The sequence below is a fragment of the Cololabis saira genome, chromosome 6 (genome assembly GCF_033807715.1).
Source record: "Cololabis saira isolate AMF1-May2022 chromosome 6, fColSai1.1, whole genome shotgun sequence".
Taxonomy (NCBI): Eukaryota; Metazoa; Chordata; class Actinopteri; order Beloniformes; family Belonidae; genus Cololabis; species Cololabis saira.
In genome coordinates, this window is record NC_084592.1 from 32,876,983 (window position 1) to 32,893,614 (window position 16,632).

Below are 16,632 nucleotides of genomic sequence, written 5' to 3' on the forward strand. Positions count from 1 at the left end.
TAACAATTACACTAAAATCTGTGTTTTCTCTGCTGCCTCCTGCTCCGTCTGAGACGTCCTAAACCATCCGCCGGTAGACTGAGCCGTTTAAGGGCTTGGGAAAGCTCAACTCCAGTATCCAGTCACTGGCAGTGTTACTGTAAACGGCTGCAGTAACGTCAGCGCTGAGCACGCAATGATCAAGAGAAACGTTCATGGTGGTTACGCAGTATTATACTCCACTAATGAGATGAACAGTCACTCAAAACAAATGTGCTTATTGTGGTTTCACTGATATATTGACTGAAGTTTGAAGTGGAAACTTCTTCTGCAAAGTTATTCAAAAGAAAAATAAAAAACAGGAAATAAATGCAGAATTTGTAACATTCAGTCAGTGAAAGGCCACTCTTCTGCAGAACCAGCCCCTCCGCCCCCCTGCCCCGTACAAACTTTTAAAACCTTTTATATTTTCTTAAGCATCAAACCTCCGTCAACTCAAACTATTTCCGTGTCCTCACTGACCTCGTCTTCCGCCTGCTTCCACAATTATTCTCTCAAGCCTGGAAACACAACGAGTTGGGGCAATATGTTCAATTTCAATAAAATAGCAGCTATTGTGCCATTACTTTGACTTATTTCTTTAGAGACACTTAGAACCCAGGATATTAAATTTGTCTTTTTTTTTTCTTCATCAATTTCATTTTATATGTTAAAGCATTTCAGGCCCAGAACATTTCCCAAAACAAAACAGACAAACAAATGTATGAGGGACGTTTAGTGGAAGATAAAGATTAGGGTGTTATTCTAAGCAGGTGATATTGAACGATCGTCTTTAGAGAGCAAAGATGGGCAGAAGATCTCCATCTATAAATATGTGATAAAATAACTGAATGTTTAAAAGCAGTGTTAGTCAGAGAAAGACTGAAAGGGATTTGCATATATACGAGTCGCACCATTGGCCTGAACTTTGGGGTACCGTGTTGCAGATCTGAAATGAAAAAAACAATACTGTGTATTTTAACAAATAAAATGAGGTTGATGAAAAAAAAAGAAGTATCTTAGATTTAGTTTGAATTTGGTGTCTTCAGAGAAGAAATAACCAAAGTAAGAATTATTGCTTTTTTCGATTCACAGTTTCCGTATCATCCCGACTTTGTCCTGATTTCAAGCTGTATTATTATTATCTCTCTCTCTCTCTCTCTCTCTCTCTCTCTCTCTCTCTCTCTCTCGCTCTCTCTCGCTCTCTCTCCCTCTCTCTCCCTCTCTCTCCCTCTCTCTCCCTCTCTCTCCCTCTCCCTCCCCCTCCCCTTTACGGCATCATCTTAATTTCCTTATTTTCTGTCAACATAAGACTCTTCTTAAAAAAAGAAAAACAAACATGTAACATTTGTTTTCATGGTTTACAATCAAAATCAGTTTCAACATTCAGTTTTGTGGTTTTTCGCCCTCAGTTCATCCTTAAACGTCAGGTCAAACATGCAATGAAATGAATACTGGAGCGCTTCGTGGAGGGAAACAGAAATGTTAATCAGGACCAGCCTAACGGGTTAGTAAGTGTCTAAACTGTGGTACGACACCCTGCTTAGGCAGGACTCCATCATGTTACATGTTTTAACATCCAAACTAGAGCAAAACAAAGCAACATCTTACAGCTTGTGTGTCAGAACCAGCAGGTTGATATGAACACCGGTGATTATTCATAGCTGCGGCGTCCTGCGTTTACAGTGGGAGTCTCCAACTACAGGGCAATTTACACCGATATTAAAATAAAGACAAAAATTAGTTACAAGTCTGATCATACCGAGATGATTTAACAAACACAGGTTGACAACATGAATTACGTACAGATGATCAAAGTTCATCATACATTCAAGTAGAGGATCCAAGACAAAAGGAAGCCCAGGATCAGTAGAACGTGTCGACTTGGAGATTCAGCACCTTTCTAGATTATTTTAAATTTTTTTAAATGTTGCTATTGTTGTGTAGTTTTAACACCAAACTAGAATCACTCACACTTGCCGTGAAACCAAACTGATTTTATCTAAAAAGGCTGCCAAAATGCAATGAAACTTATCTGTGCAACTGCAGCGTTATTAAAAGCAGATCATTTACACAGACGGATCATTCATCATTCTTTCACACTTTGTTGTGTAAAAATGTCCATAATTCATCTGCAGAAGGGTTGAATTGTGTTTGTGGAGACTGGCGCAGTGGCGTTCTCCCCGTCTGGTAAAAAAGCTTCAAAAAGCTCACTAGTGTAACATCTCCCAAACTCCTCAGGCCGTGTGGAGTTTTTCTGCTGCTAATCTGACATGGACAGGTACATTGTACCACTTAAAATGCTTTTTTTATTTTTTGTATTTGTTTCTATTTGAACAAAGAACAAAAATTGCAACTAATTTGCTGCTTTGGGATTCACACCCTTTAAAACCAATGACCATTTCAACGGTAGGATCTGAGAACTGCAAAAGAGATTGCTGTTAATTGTTTTTAAACTAAACTGTGACCACATCACATGATTGTGGTTTTCGTTTTACTATTCCAATGACATACAGTATATATGTTATTCATTTATGATAAAGGCCACAAAGGTGACTTCACAAAATACACATTATAGTTGTCGACCTGCTGGAGTAGCTTTAGTGAAAGCGGCAGGGATAATACATTAGGAGAGGAGAGGCGTGCGGGGCTGCACGCGAGCCTGTGGAAGCTTAATTTAAATGGATGCAATTACTTTTGTAGCTCCGACTGCTGAAGGAGACGACTTAATTAGAGGAGAGTGAAAAGTAACAACTCATAATTCTGAAACCCGGAAAATCAAAGCAAATCAAATGACTTCAAACAACAAGACATGTATCATGCTGGCCACTCTAATGGACTTCCTTCTCTCTCCGCGCGAGTGTATTACCACGTACTTCAAATAGAACAGACAGTGTTTGATAACGGGGGGGAGGTGGTGTTGAAATCACACAAGTGTTTCTCACTGGGATAATGAAAGCAGAAAAGATGCTTGTTTTCATCTTTGGACCTGGTTTGTCTACACATCTGAAGTCATGGCATTCTTCCGTGGAGGTTAGTGTTGCTGCTGCCGCCCCAGTGTGGCCGTGCTGGTCTGGTCTGTGATGGGCTTGGTCCACCTGTAACCAGTCAACCATGGGGTCAGATTAACAGAGCCAGAAGTAGTACAATCGTAATTTGTAATGTAAACTTGAACATACCTGAAACAATCTTGGTCCATCTGGGAGCCCTACCTGTAGCCTCCACCCACAGTTCCACGCGCCATAGTGTCGTACCGCGGCGCACGGAGGGGAGGGGTAGGAGAGGGGGGCACGTCCTGGCGCAAGGGCCCTCTCTGCTGGGAACTAGCGGCAGAAAACAAGTGCAAGACCGTGCAAAGAAATGTTAAAGGGGACCTATTATGAAAAACAGGTTTTCTCTTGCTTTAACATATATAAAGTGGTCTCCCCTCAGCCTGCCAACTCAGAGAAGGAGGAAAGCAACCAAATTCTGCAGTGTCTGTACAGTCGCCCGGATGAGCCGTCCAGTGTGATGTGACTTCTAGGAGCCGTTCAGATTCTGCTCATTTTCGTTACGTAACCAAAATGCAAACCACGCCCACAACTATAAAACAGTGTAACTGCATGCGAGTGTCCGACTATCGTGTAGCACGGCGTGACATCGGACGCTCTCTGTCCATCTACCTCCAGCCAGCTGACACGCTTTCAACCGGCTTTCAATGCGAGCGACAGGAAGAAAATAGAAGCAGGGCGTCCGACAAATGTTCAGCTCAAAGCGTCGCTGCGGCCAGTTAGGACAGTCCAATACAAAATAAAGCAATGGAATTGATTTTGTCGCTGACGCTAGCTCGCATCGCATGCAGTTATGACACGGTGTAACTCCGCCGGCCGGAGCTTCCGCCATTTTTCCGTAGTTGTGTATCGCGTCATTCAGGCAGCCAATCAGCACAGAGCCTCATTATCATAGCCCCGCCCACTCAGAATCCTGCATAGATAATGAGGTTAGAAACGGGGAAGATCAAGACATGGTTTAGAGGCTGAATTTCTAATTTATTTAGCAAAAACAATCAAAAGCTTGTTTTTAAGACATTTAAGGCCTGTTTAAAATATGGATTAGATGCCATAATAGGTCCCCTTCAATTAAAAAAAGGCAAACATCAAAGTATGAAAAGGAAGGAACCAACACATAGGAGGTTTAGTGATTCGATAACGTGTTTATGATTAAAGATTAAAACAAGGCTTTTGCCACAGGAGCCTCTTTAGAGCAGCATGCAACATGTCATCCAATAACAGAGATGTTGATTACCTGGGGAGGGGGTAGTATCTATGTTCCACCCCTCGAGGGTCCCCGGGTCGTGGGTACGGCTGGCCAGACGGGTAGCCGGGGTAAGCCGGGCCTGACTGGGAGCCGGCGCTGGAGTAGGACGGGGACTGCTGGTACGCCTGGGGGGGGCCGGGGTAATGACCCGTCCACGGCTGCATGGGATACTCAGCCGGGTCCAACGGACCCCGTCTGGAAGACAAAGGTGCAGACTTAGTGACATGTCGCTTTGTCTCTGACAGAAACAAAATCAAACAGATAGATACTAGGAATGGGCGATATTTTACCGTTCACGTTATACCGCCAAAAAAATTCCCCACGGTAAGAATTTGTCATCTCGCGATAAAAACGATACATTCCCGTTGATGACGTTTTTGTGTAAAGCTGATGGAAGGAAGGGAAGGAAGGAAGAAAGAAATGAGCCTGAAAGAAAGAAAGAAAGGAAGAAAGAAAGAAATGAGCCTGAAAGAAAGAAAGAAAGAAAGAAATGAGGCTGAAAGAAAGAAATGAGCCTGAAAGAAAGAAAGAAAGGAAGAAAGAAAGAAATGAGCCTGAAAGAAAGAAAGAAAGAAAGAAATGAGGCTGAAAGAAAGAAATGAGCCTGAAAGAAAGAAAGAAAGAAATGAGCCTGAAAGAAAGAAAGAAAGAAATGAGGCTGAAAGAAAGAAATGAGCCTGAAAGAAAGAAAGAAAGAAAGAAATGAGCCTGAAAGAAAGAAATAAAGAAAGAAAGAAAGAAATGAGCCTGAAAGAAAGAAAGAAAGAAATGAGCCTGAAAGAAAGAAATAAAGAAAGAAAGAAATGAGCCTGAAAGAAAGAAAGAAAGAAAGAAATGAGCCTGAAAGAAAGAAAGAAAGAAAGAAATGAGCCTGAAAGAAAGAAAGAAAGAAAGAAATGAGCCTGAAAGAAAGAAAGAAAGAAAGAAATGAGCCTGAAAGAAAGAAAGAAAGAAATGAGCCTGAAAGAAAGAAATAAATGAGCCTGAAAGAAAGAAAGAAAGAAATGAGCCTGAAAGAAAGAAAGAAAGAAAGAAAGAAAGACAGAAAGAAAGAAAGAAAGAAATGAGCCTGAAAGAAAGAAAGAAAGAAATGAGCCTGAAAGAAAGAAAGAAAGAAATGAGCCTGAAAGAAAGAAAGAAATGAGCCTGAAAGAAAGAAAGAAATGAGCCTGAAAGAAAGAAAGAAAGAAAGAAATGAGCCTGAAAGAAAGAAAGAAAGAAAGAAAGAAAGAAATGAGCCTGAAAGAAAGAAAGAAAGAAAGAAAGAAAGAAAGAAAGAAAGAAAGAAAGAAAGAAAGAAAGAAAGAAAGAAAGAAAGAAAGAAAGAAAGAAAGAAAGAAAGAAAGAAAGAAAGAAAGAAATTTTGCAGTACAGGTGTACTAATTTAATTGTTTTTTATTAATTAAATTTAATTGGTGTCGTTTAGTTAGTTTAGGTTTTTTTATCGTCATTTTTATCGTTATCGGGATAAATGCCAGAAATGATCGTGATACATTTTTTAATCCATACCGCCCATCCCTAATACAAAAAAAAAACAATTAACTGTTTATCGAAAAACAAATGACACTAATCAACTATCAAAATAATCAGTAGATGCAGCATCGTTGTGGTCACAGGAATCAAATCAAAACCTGTATGAACAGCACAAGAAATCAGAGCAATAAACACATTTTCCTGGAGGAACTCCACATCACAGATGTCACTTGAACCTATGAGCAATAAAATAATCAACCGGCTGCCTGCAGTAATCCGTTTGTTATGCAGTTAGCCGTTTTTTGTTTGACTTGTGACTTGTCTTTCGATGGGCTTCATCATGTTCACAGAGCAAATGTTAACAGCACACTTGTTGCCAGTCTGCTGACTGAAAGGCTGAAATATTCATGAAAACCTGCTGGAAACGGTCGGCCGACGACTCGAGACACGAGTGGGAGCGGCACGCACGCACCCAACAGCTCATTCCAGCCAAAGATCACATAGCAACAGAATATAAGTGACATGTGGCAGTTTTAAGTGGGTTAGGGCTCAGCTAACGCAAGCACACACACACACACAGCTGTGTAATCCAGTCCAGTCCTGTTAATAGATATCGATGTCTTGTGCCCTGCAGAAAGCGAGTACACAAACATGTGTTGCCTACATAGCAAACATTACGACGTATTAGGTTTTGTCTCTCCATCTTTCTGTCTCTTTCATTTATCTCCTTATTGACCTACTCAGCTTTCTCACTCTCAGTTATTTCTTTTAATTGCTTGACCCTTTTTATTGCATTTGAGCACTCAAAAGTTTGAGTTTATTAAAAAGCAAAAAAAAAATGCAAATGTTTGCTGAGAATTAAGAGGCATGTCCTTGTGATTTATGCACACAGAGTTGACCTCTTGGAGTTTGTCTGGAGATAAAATGGACAATATACAGAGGAAAATAACACATTTAGGCATTAATCCTGTCAGCGCAGCAATCAGACGTACACAGAGTGCTGGTGGTCTCCATGCTGACGCCTGTTTGTGTCAGTCTGGGTGGTCAGCGGTGGAAATGTCTAACTAACTGCATGCCCATCATGTCTGGCGTGTCTGCTTCGGCCCCTCCTGGCTCCGTGTGCGCTGTTAGCATGTTTCTGCATGTATGGGCATGCACACACAAATTACATTTCTGCTACTATGTCAATTCATCTGTCAAGTACATCTGTCACCTGTCATCTGACTTCTGACTTATTCTGCTCCATTTATTGCAGTCACTGAGGGTAAGCAGATCAGCAGAACGTCTCAAGTGTCTCTGTTCTTGATATCTGCTGCCGGTTCGTCTGCTGCCCTGGTGTAAAGAGCCAGCTTCCTCGTCTGTACATGCATCTGTCCCATTCTTCGTCTCCTTCTTTGTGGACATTTTCTGATGACACGTCTGCCTGCCGGCCGAACTGCGGGGAGCTAAGCCCAGCATACCTGTGCTCACAGTCAGCCTGTCATTTGAACTCCGGACATGATAATGTCACTGAGGCGGAGATAAGAGCAGAGAAAAAGTGACAGTAAATTGAAGAGGGTAGGGGAAAGAGAGATAGGAGCGCGAAGAAGAAAGTTAAAGTAGTGAGAGGAGAATAAGAGCTATATGCAGCTGGAAATATACAACATTTCCAGGATTTGCAAGATAATAAAAACTCAAACTTTGGTGAACTATGGCTAATATGATCTATTACATGGTTAAATTAACCTTATCATTTTACATAAACTCATTGTTTTAAGGGTTGCGGCCATTTTTCAAGGAGCAATACTTAGTGTCACTTTAATTTGTGACAGTACTTCCCGTTTTTTAATCTTCGGGGGTTGCAGTTCTTGTACATGTACATGTACGTGGTAGGGATGCAAATTATCGATTATTTCATCAATTGACAGTTGATAACCTTATCGATCGATCATCGTTGATAAGCGGCGTTTTTCCCCCATCTGAGATACAAACATAATTTTTTTTGCTTATATAAAATACAAAGGACATTTTAATGTATTCCTTAATCAAATATTTATTTGATACAAAAGTAACAAAAGGACATTTTTGTACCACAAGGAATATAATATAAAGTGCACTTCAAGGGTATTAGTAGTAGCAGCAGCCATAATAGTGTCATTTGTGTCAAGCAAATTTTAAGTTCTAGTTACGTTTTAAGTTAGAGTTTCTGCAGTGTTCAAAATAAAATTATGAGACCTGCTGTATTGGAGCACATTTTCTTTTAGTTAAAACTGTAGCGGGAACAGATGTTTAGAGAAACCTATGTATGTACCGGGTGAAGGCTGATTTATGGTTCCGCGTTACAACAAGGCAGAACCTACGGCGGCGGCTCTGCGTCGATTTAAGGCGGAACCTTCAGGCTTTAGGGGAGCATATCGGAGAACAACCAGAAGAATATAGAGTGGATTAAAAATAAAAGTTAAGCACTGAGCTACATGTGTCTCCCGTCTGGGCCATTGCAGACTCATTACCTGAGCATGATATTACTAAAACCAAACATATCCGCCGTCTCTTTCTTAACTTTATGTGCGCGACGCACCGCGTTGTGTCGCATTAAATGTGGTCCGGGCGTAATACCAGCTGGTGAAATTAAACGAAAAAAATAAATAAATAAATAGATTAATTGTACTCGTTAATTTTAATCGGGTAATTTCATAACGGCAATTAATCGAAAATCGATTAATTATTAACATCCCTAGTACGTGGCTCCGGAGAATAAACTTGTGGGTCTTGAAATCTGTCGTCTCCTGCTTACATGAACTAGTCTGACACCTCCAAACTTGAAAATCTGTCTTTAAAATGGACAATGATGGCAGAATAAAATAGACTGTGCTTATTGTCATTTGATTGAAACTTGAGCTCCAAGAAGGATTATAACAACCATTGCACAGCTTGACTCTACGTATACCTGTGAGCAGCAATAACTGACATGTCTCACGGGTCTTTAGGTGGGAACCTCCTTTCACCAGTGATTCGTTTAGTTAGTCCCACGACACCTGGAAGGCTCAATAGTGATCTCTGGAGTCCCAGAGTCATTCCCCTAATGCCAGCTCTCACTACTTCCATGACCAACACAACAACCTCCATTACCTGACCTACAAAACCACCCAAATTAACCCAGGCTCCGTTTATGTGAGCTCCGGATAGGGACAGTGCCGATACTACCTCCCCTAACACCTAGCAGAAGCAAACAACCTTACCAGCACGGTCCCAGACAAATACATTCAAACAGGCCATTCCCACTTCCTCAAATAAACTCCGTCTTCCTGGATTTCCTCCTCAAAAGCCTGATTGACCTCATCTTTACTCTCAAATCTTCACAACCAAAGACAGACAAATTACTAATACTAATTCCCATTTCCATTTTGGGCCCCAGCTGACATTATTTCTTCTAATACAAATCCACTGCCCATGTACTCCCAGTTCCCCCAGTGACGTGACAACTGATCTAGCTATGAAACCCCTACACCCCACCTCTACTGGATGAACCCCCAACTTTCCATCCTCTCTGCTCAGCTTCTGCCCCTAATTCTGCGTATCTAAGCTTTTTCCTTTCATATGCCTCCTCCAATGCATCTCCCCGGAGAACTGTCAGCTCAATAAAGTAAGCTATTCACTGTCTAACGGACCATAAGACTATGTCACGCCTGAAACTAGTACAAACTACTTCCTGAGGAACAACAGGCGTTTACCATTATTTTATAATTATTTTGCACAGCTTAATGTGGACATATTCTGTTCTTTTTTAAAAGATTGTAATATTTCCTGATGTTTTATTAAGATGTATGTTGCATAATTTAATTAAAATACCACAAAAATACATGACCCCAGCTCCCTTTTCAGCATTTTTCTTAGAGATTTGTTCATAACAGCTGACTTTAGGGGCGGGGTCAACCACCCCACTGGACTCCACCCATTAATTGAAGGGATGGGCATCTTTTGAAGTTGGTGTTCCCCACTTCATAGGAACAAAGGATGTGTCATGATGTTGGTTAAATCAAAAAAGTGGGTCTGTGACTGATGTGGTGCTCTACACACATGAAACATGTAAACAAAACAAATTGTAGGGTAGTGAACTAGCTTTGCTACTGTCACAACCGTGCTGCAAAGTTTCTATGAGTTAAAAGAAAGCGCCAGAGACAGAGCAGCCTACTGTGTACCGTTCTATTTCAGCAACATGGACTGTTGCCGCTGTCACGCAGAGTGTCCACCAGTAGGGTTGCCACCTTTCAGAAATAGAAATAAGGGACGCCCGGATTTCAGCAGCGCAGGACCCAAAAAAAAGCCCCAAAACTTCTAAACTGAATAAAAATGTGTTTATTTTATATGAAAAAACTAAATGCTTTGATTTAAAGTTTAAAGTGCTTTAATAGCATTGAACTTTCATGACTCTACAGACAGCCAACCATACTAGCAACTGAAATATCCTCCTATGCTCTGTATGTCCACATCAGCCCAGATGTATAATATAGCCTACAGGTGAAGAATATGGTGTAAAAGTGAATTTATTTCAATAATTCAACTAGAATATGGTGTAAAAGTGAATTTATTTCAATAATTCAACTAGAATATGGTGTAAAAGTGAATTTATTTCAATAATTCAACTAGAATATGGTGTAAAAGTTAACTTATTTCAATAATTCAACTAGAATATGGTGTAAAAGTTAATTTGTTTCAATAATTCAACTAGAATATGGTGTAAAAGTTAATTTATTTCAATAATTCAACTAGAATATGGTGTAAAAGTTAATTTATTTCAATAATTCAACTAGAATATGGTGTAAAAGTTAATTTATTTCAATAATTCAACTAGAATATGGTGTAAAAGTTAATTTGTTTCAATAATTCAACTAGAATATGGCGTAAAAGTTAATGAAAATACGGGACAAATCGTGTCCCGTATTAGTTCAATACGGGACGCAACATTTTTTTCTCAAATAAAGGACAATTCCGTATTTTACGGGACGGGTGGCAACCCTATCCACCAGGTTAAAACCATGAGTCAAAACAAAGGACAGACGGTTTGACAGTCCACTTGGGTATATGCCGTCATTGTTTGAATGATAAAACCAACTTTCTGAAATCATGTTTGAGGGCCATTCGGATTGGGACGCTGTGGATATCCAACTGAAAACACTTCTGCATTTCCTTTGAATCAGATTTGGAAAAAATGTGTTTAATTTTTGTTGGCTGTTCATTCTGCAAACAAATCTGTCTGGATACAATTTAGATAAGCTAAACAACGGACTTGAGCAGCCTAAGCCTAAGTGGCAGGTTTGGGCAATATTAGAGTATTTGATTCTGTATTCACTTCAGACAAGCAAGTATGTCCATTCAAGCACAAAATAAGTATTTTTTGTTCAAACACAACATAAATACTCACTTTATGAAATTCAAAATGTCATTAAACAAAGTAAGAGCCCCATTGAATCCCATGTCTTCAAACGAGACCATGTAGACATTTATATAAACTGTGTGTGGATTTTATCCTTCCTGGTCTGGGACATTTGGCTGGCAGTGCCAAAGTAGTTTGATGGGAAATGTAAGGAATTCACCTGAAATTTACTCAAAGTAGATTTGCAGGTGTTGGGTAAAACATGGAATATTAAAATATAGTACAAACAGGCTTTTCATAACATTTTTTTTTTTGTAACTGAAAAAAATCCTGTTAACTGAAAGATTAATTTATAAATCCAGTCGAATGTTTGACGAGGGGGAAATGAAAACCGTTGCAGCATTACTGTGTTATGAGTGTCGATATTGGAAATGCCTTAGAAATCCAGTGGTAATCTTTGGAAAATCTACTGTAAATCCGGTGGCAAGTTTGGAATTCTCCCTCCAGGAACCAAGTCAGCATCGCACAGCAGCTGGGGATTACAGAGTTATGTGGATGGAAACCATTACCGGCATGCACACACATATGAAGACGCACACATACACACACTCAAGCATTTCATATGAGAACTAAAACAGTTATGTAGATGTGCGTGGGGAGATAACGTTTTGGAACAAACAAAGTTGCACACATTCTCAGATCGTGTTGCAGTGCAGTGCTCGCTACTAATCACCCTTAATAAAACCCCTTATTCTCAGGAGGAGCTAAATTAAAGCACAGCTGGATGGAGGTTTAGACCAAATGAGGAGGCTGCTGGCCTGCTGGTGTGTGCGGGCTGTTATGTGTGTGTGTGTGTGAGACGCAACGGAAGACACAACGAGAGAGACAGATGTAATGACTGAGAACAGATTCCTGGCACATTCAACAAGTCGTTTAACATCACTGAGAGAGTCATCAAACCCAAAAAGAGAAATGGAAAGCGTTCCAAGCACAAGAAAAACCATTGAGGACTCTGTTTGGAGTGACATTCCACTACGCTGTACTTGTTTAGGGAAGACTGGCTTCATAGATGGGGATCTCACAGATCAGATCAGATATTCGAGAGGATAATTTGAGGGATTTCTCTCCAGGTCTGACAGCAATTGAGAGTAATGCGAGCCACTCCAATCCCATGGTATTTAAACAGATTTCTGTATGATTTCAGAGGAAACAAGGATTCATTATGTGTCCTCTGCACCTGCCCCTTTCTCTCATAAACACACACACTTTCACTCATTCTTTGCAAAAGTACTGACTACAGCTGTTACACAAGTAGAAAAACAAACAACCTCGAACACACAGCTACATAGAATCTATCAACACCCTTTATCTAAGGGCAACATTAGAAAGAGAGACGTCTTGTGAAAAACTAATGACAGCCAAATCGCTGGATCGTGTCAATAAAAGCAAACACTAATGTTGGAATGGAGCCGCTGGCAGTGTGAGGAGAGGGAAAGTTACAGATGAGAGGCAGAGGTTAAAGGGGGTGAGAAAGACAAAAGAGGGGGATGCAAAGAGCTATATTGAATATGAGTGGAAGAGGAGCGAGGAGAAGATAAGGAAATACACTTCTAATATGGTTATTTCTTTATGAACCTTCATGGAGCTCAGTAAATGGCTTGTGTTGATTTCCATTTAAAAATGGTTTTAGAGCTAGACTTGGGAATATGCTTCATTTATTCAAATTGCATCTAAGAGTGTCAAATTCTCTCTTAAAGAAAGTGATGCCATTTTGACAGTCGGGTGATAAAACAGATTAATAGCTGAAAGTGTTTCAGAACTGCTGTAGTAATGGTACAGCGGAAATGGAGCTGCCGTGATGTAATGTCCCTGAAGTTAAACTAAATTTAACTTTGCTTATTTTCCTAATGTGATACTTCATTATGAAGCTTTAATCACAGAGACACACGGTCCAAACAATGAGGCAATAAAAGCTTAAGTAGAAAATAATGAAAGGAGGTGAAATATCTGATTATCTATCTAAACAAGTGGAAGTGTAGAAAAAGGCAGCAAAGTCTGTATGCCCGAAGAATGCTGGAGTAAAATATTCTAAAACCTCGTGAGACTTAAGGAAATAACCTCAGACTTTGCCTTAAAATGTACATTTTATCAAGTCACTGACATGCATAAGTGCCCACTGAAAGGAGATTTGAACCTCAGAAGAAAGGTACATTACAATTACTTATCAAATAAATCCAGTATAATGTTTATTCATACAACGGAGTATTAGGGCCAAACTAAGACAAAAAAAAATGGAAATTACGAGAATAAAGTCATAATAATATGAGAATAAAGTCGTAAAATTACGAGAATAAAGTCTTAATATTACGAGAATAAAGTCGTAATATTTTGAGAATAAAGTTGTAATATTACGAGAATAAAGTCGTAATATTACGAGAATAAAGTCGTAATACTAAATAAATTATAAATATATAAATATAACTTCAGAAGATGCTCAATATTCCTCATTTTAACACAGAGAGAAGTTGCTCTTCCTGTTAAAGTTCTCATAAATTATATTCTAATAATATTACAACTTTATTCTCATAATATTACGACTTTTTTCTCCATAAATTGCGACTTTATTCTCAAAATATTACGACTTTATTCTCGTAATATTACGACTTTATTCTCGTAATATTACGACTTTATTCTCGTAATATTACGACTTTATTCTCATAATATTACAACTTTATTCTCGCAACATTATGACTTTATTCTCGTAATTTTACGACTTTATTCTCATTATATTATTACTTTATTCTCGTAATTTCCAATTAAATTTTTTTTTTCTTAGTTTGGCCCTAATACTCCGTCGTAAATTCAGGCATCAATTAGGCAAAAATAAACTCTACCATGTAGAATGAATGAATATGAAAACAGGCATGATCTTACAATACCCATCTGAAGTTTTACATGAGACGTTAGCACCCTTCCCACAGCCAGTTTGCTACGCCTCATTTATCCTGCCACGTTATGAGAGACATTTTGCTTTGGTCCCGATGTGCCGCTGTTCAGTCCAGAGAGGTCGTAAATACAGTTGGAACAGAGGTAAAATGTGTGCTGTGTGAAATTGCAATGAAATGGGGGAATTCCAAGACACCCAGCAAATCGACATAAACGCCAAAGATGCTCTGGAAAAAAAAAAATACTACCAGGTTTCCAAAAGACGTAGTGAGCGAACCCTGTTTCTGTGGTTAACAACCCGGAGGCCTCCACCTGCTGACGTCTCCATGCTGCAGCTTCGGGAACATCACAAACAACAGCAGCGACAGCAAAGCTATGGTCAGCACCACTAAATGTGTGTCCCCCTGCAATAATGTGGTAGAAACATTATTATAATTTTTAGTTTTAGTTTTTAGTTTTAAGTTTTTATTCACCACATTGAAAATACCAGTAGAGTGACCAGGGACATCAGGGACTTGATGCTGACTGTAGAGCCTGGAGCTAAGGAGAAGGATGGGCTCCAGAACTCAAAATCTTACCAGGAATATTTGTCTTATTTCTAGTTAAAATGCCTCATTTTTAGTCAAACAAAATCTCATTACACTTAAAACAAGATTCATTACCAGAAAAATAACTTATTTGACAATTTTCACCTGCTTCAAGTAAATTTTCACTTGAAATAAGTAGAAAAATCTGCCAGTGGGACAAGATTTATCTTCTCATTACAAGCAAAAAAATCTTGTTCCACTGGCAGATTTTTCTACTTATTTTAAGTGAAAATCTACTTGAAACAGGTGAAAATGGTTGTTTTTTTCCAGTGATGAGTCTTGTTTTAAGTGTAATGAGATTTTTTTTACTAAAAATGAGACATTATAACTAGAAATAAGATGAATATTCTTGGTAAGATTTTTTTTGTTTTTTTTTTAGTTTTTGCAGTGAGATTGCAGAGTGCCATGATGCTTTGTAAATGCACATGCTGGTGAGGAAATATTGCATCTGTATGAGATCACTGTGAATGCACAGCTGGGAAGTGGAGGTGGAATGAAGAGCTCTCCAAAGTGTCTTTATACTGCAGTCTCTATGTGGAAGTGACTATTAATTGAAGCCTCCATGAAACGTGACCACAGAAATTAAAGTGACATCTTCCCTACTGTTATCGTTATTTGTGTTAGTTTTAAGCCATCAAGTACTGATCTGAGACATTTTAATGGCTCAACTTAACCATACATCCACAATATAAAACAAGCATTGAATAAAGCTGAGCATCCATATCTTTTAAATTGGTCCCATGACGTTACCAAACGTGCGCCTTTTCTTCTTTCCCAGAGATCTTTGCCTTTTTGTGTGATCACAGTTGTTCTAATGAAAAAAGAATCTTGAGTATTGTAATTCTATCTTTTTTATGGACAGAAAGAGGAGCTGCGGTTCTGCAGAGAACAGACTAAATGAACACAAAAATGACAGCTTCTTGTTCCCTGTGTTGACAATCCTCATAAGTGGGAGCACTTTTCTGATGAGGCGCTGGGATAAAAAGCACTGCAGCACCAAAAAAAGTGTTTTTATACCTCAAGACAGAAACATTCCTCATATGTCTACATATCTTGTTCATATTCAATTAAAATTAACATTATCTTCACAAACATCCTAATGAAATACTGAGGATGAGGTTCTGTATGCCAAAAGGTAATGAAATACATTGTTCTTTGTTTAATTCAGTAAAAATAGCTGTTAAGTGACACACTTTACAACATGGAAACACGATGTCTGTTGTGATTTCATACGCATTTGGGAGTTCTTACATGTGATGTATGAATTTTTGTGTTAAAATATGCTCGTTTTTATTATTAAGGCCTCCAAATCCAATTATCTCACTGTAGGGGACCCTTGAAGCTTGATCATACATTATAAATCTCAACATTAGGATGGAGCACCATGGGAACGAGGGATAACAGTGGTGATGCAGATGAGTGCAAGATTTAACTGATGTGTGAGAAGATTGCACAAGTACAACAGATGCTATCTGGAATAGTATTTACAGTAAGTAGTTCAAAACAAAAACAAAAGCAAAAAAATAACAACTTTCAAGTCAGCTGAACCAAAGACCTGAAGAAGTTGAGGAAGCAGAAAGAGCGTTTTCTCCCCTTTGTCTGTGTTTTGTTTATTAGGACAACCCTAGTAAAACACAAGGCTGTTTTTCTACTTATGGTTAAGTGGTCACATACTGGGAGTCTGAGTGGATTTGTTTGCCAGAAATGGCATTCTGTTGGTTCAGCTGTCAGTGTGGTTTGTGGTGGTGAATGTGTTTGTGTAATCCCTAAACCTGCCGTGACTTTTGACCTGCTGAAGTCACATGACACTCCCACAGTTCCAAGCAAACGCTTAGAAGATGAGGTCAAAGGCTAAGCAAGGGTATTATTAACCAGGATTAAGAGGCATACCAAAAGAAAAAGACAAAACATTCAAATGTTCAACACCATTTGCTAAAACCAACAACCATTTGGTCAAGG

The 16,632-nt window shown here is 39.1% G+C and overlaps 1 protein-coding gene across 4 annotated transcripts in view; it reads right to left on the bottom strand.

Moving 5' to 3' along the window:
- Positions 1-1,288: 1,288 nt before the first annotated feature.
- pard3bb (par-3 family cell polarity regulator beta b) overlaps positions 1,289-16,632 on the bottom strand; it is a 339,860-nt gene continuing 324,516 nt past the window's right edge. For all 4 annotated transcript variants that reach the window (XM_061723990.1, XM_061723991.1, XM_061723988.1 and 1 more), the window contains 3 exons: positions 4,303-4,509; positions 3,198-3,341; positions 1,289-3,116 (listed from right to left, as the gene is read on the bottom strand). In XM_061723990.1, coding sequence (XP_061579974.1) covers positions 3,227-3,341; positions 4,303-4,509 — 322 coding nt within the window. In that variant the 3' untranslated portion in view covers positions 1,289-3,116; positions 3,198-3,226. The remainder of the gene's footprint in view (positions 3,117-3,197; positions 3,342-4,302; positions 4,510-16,632) is intronic.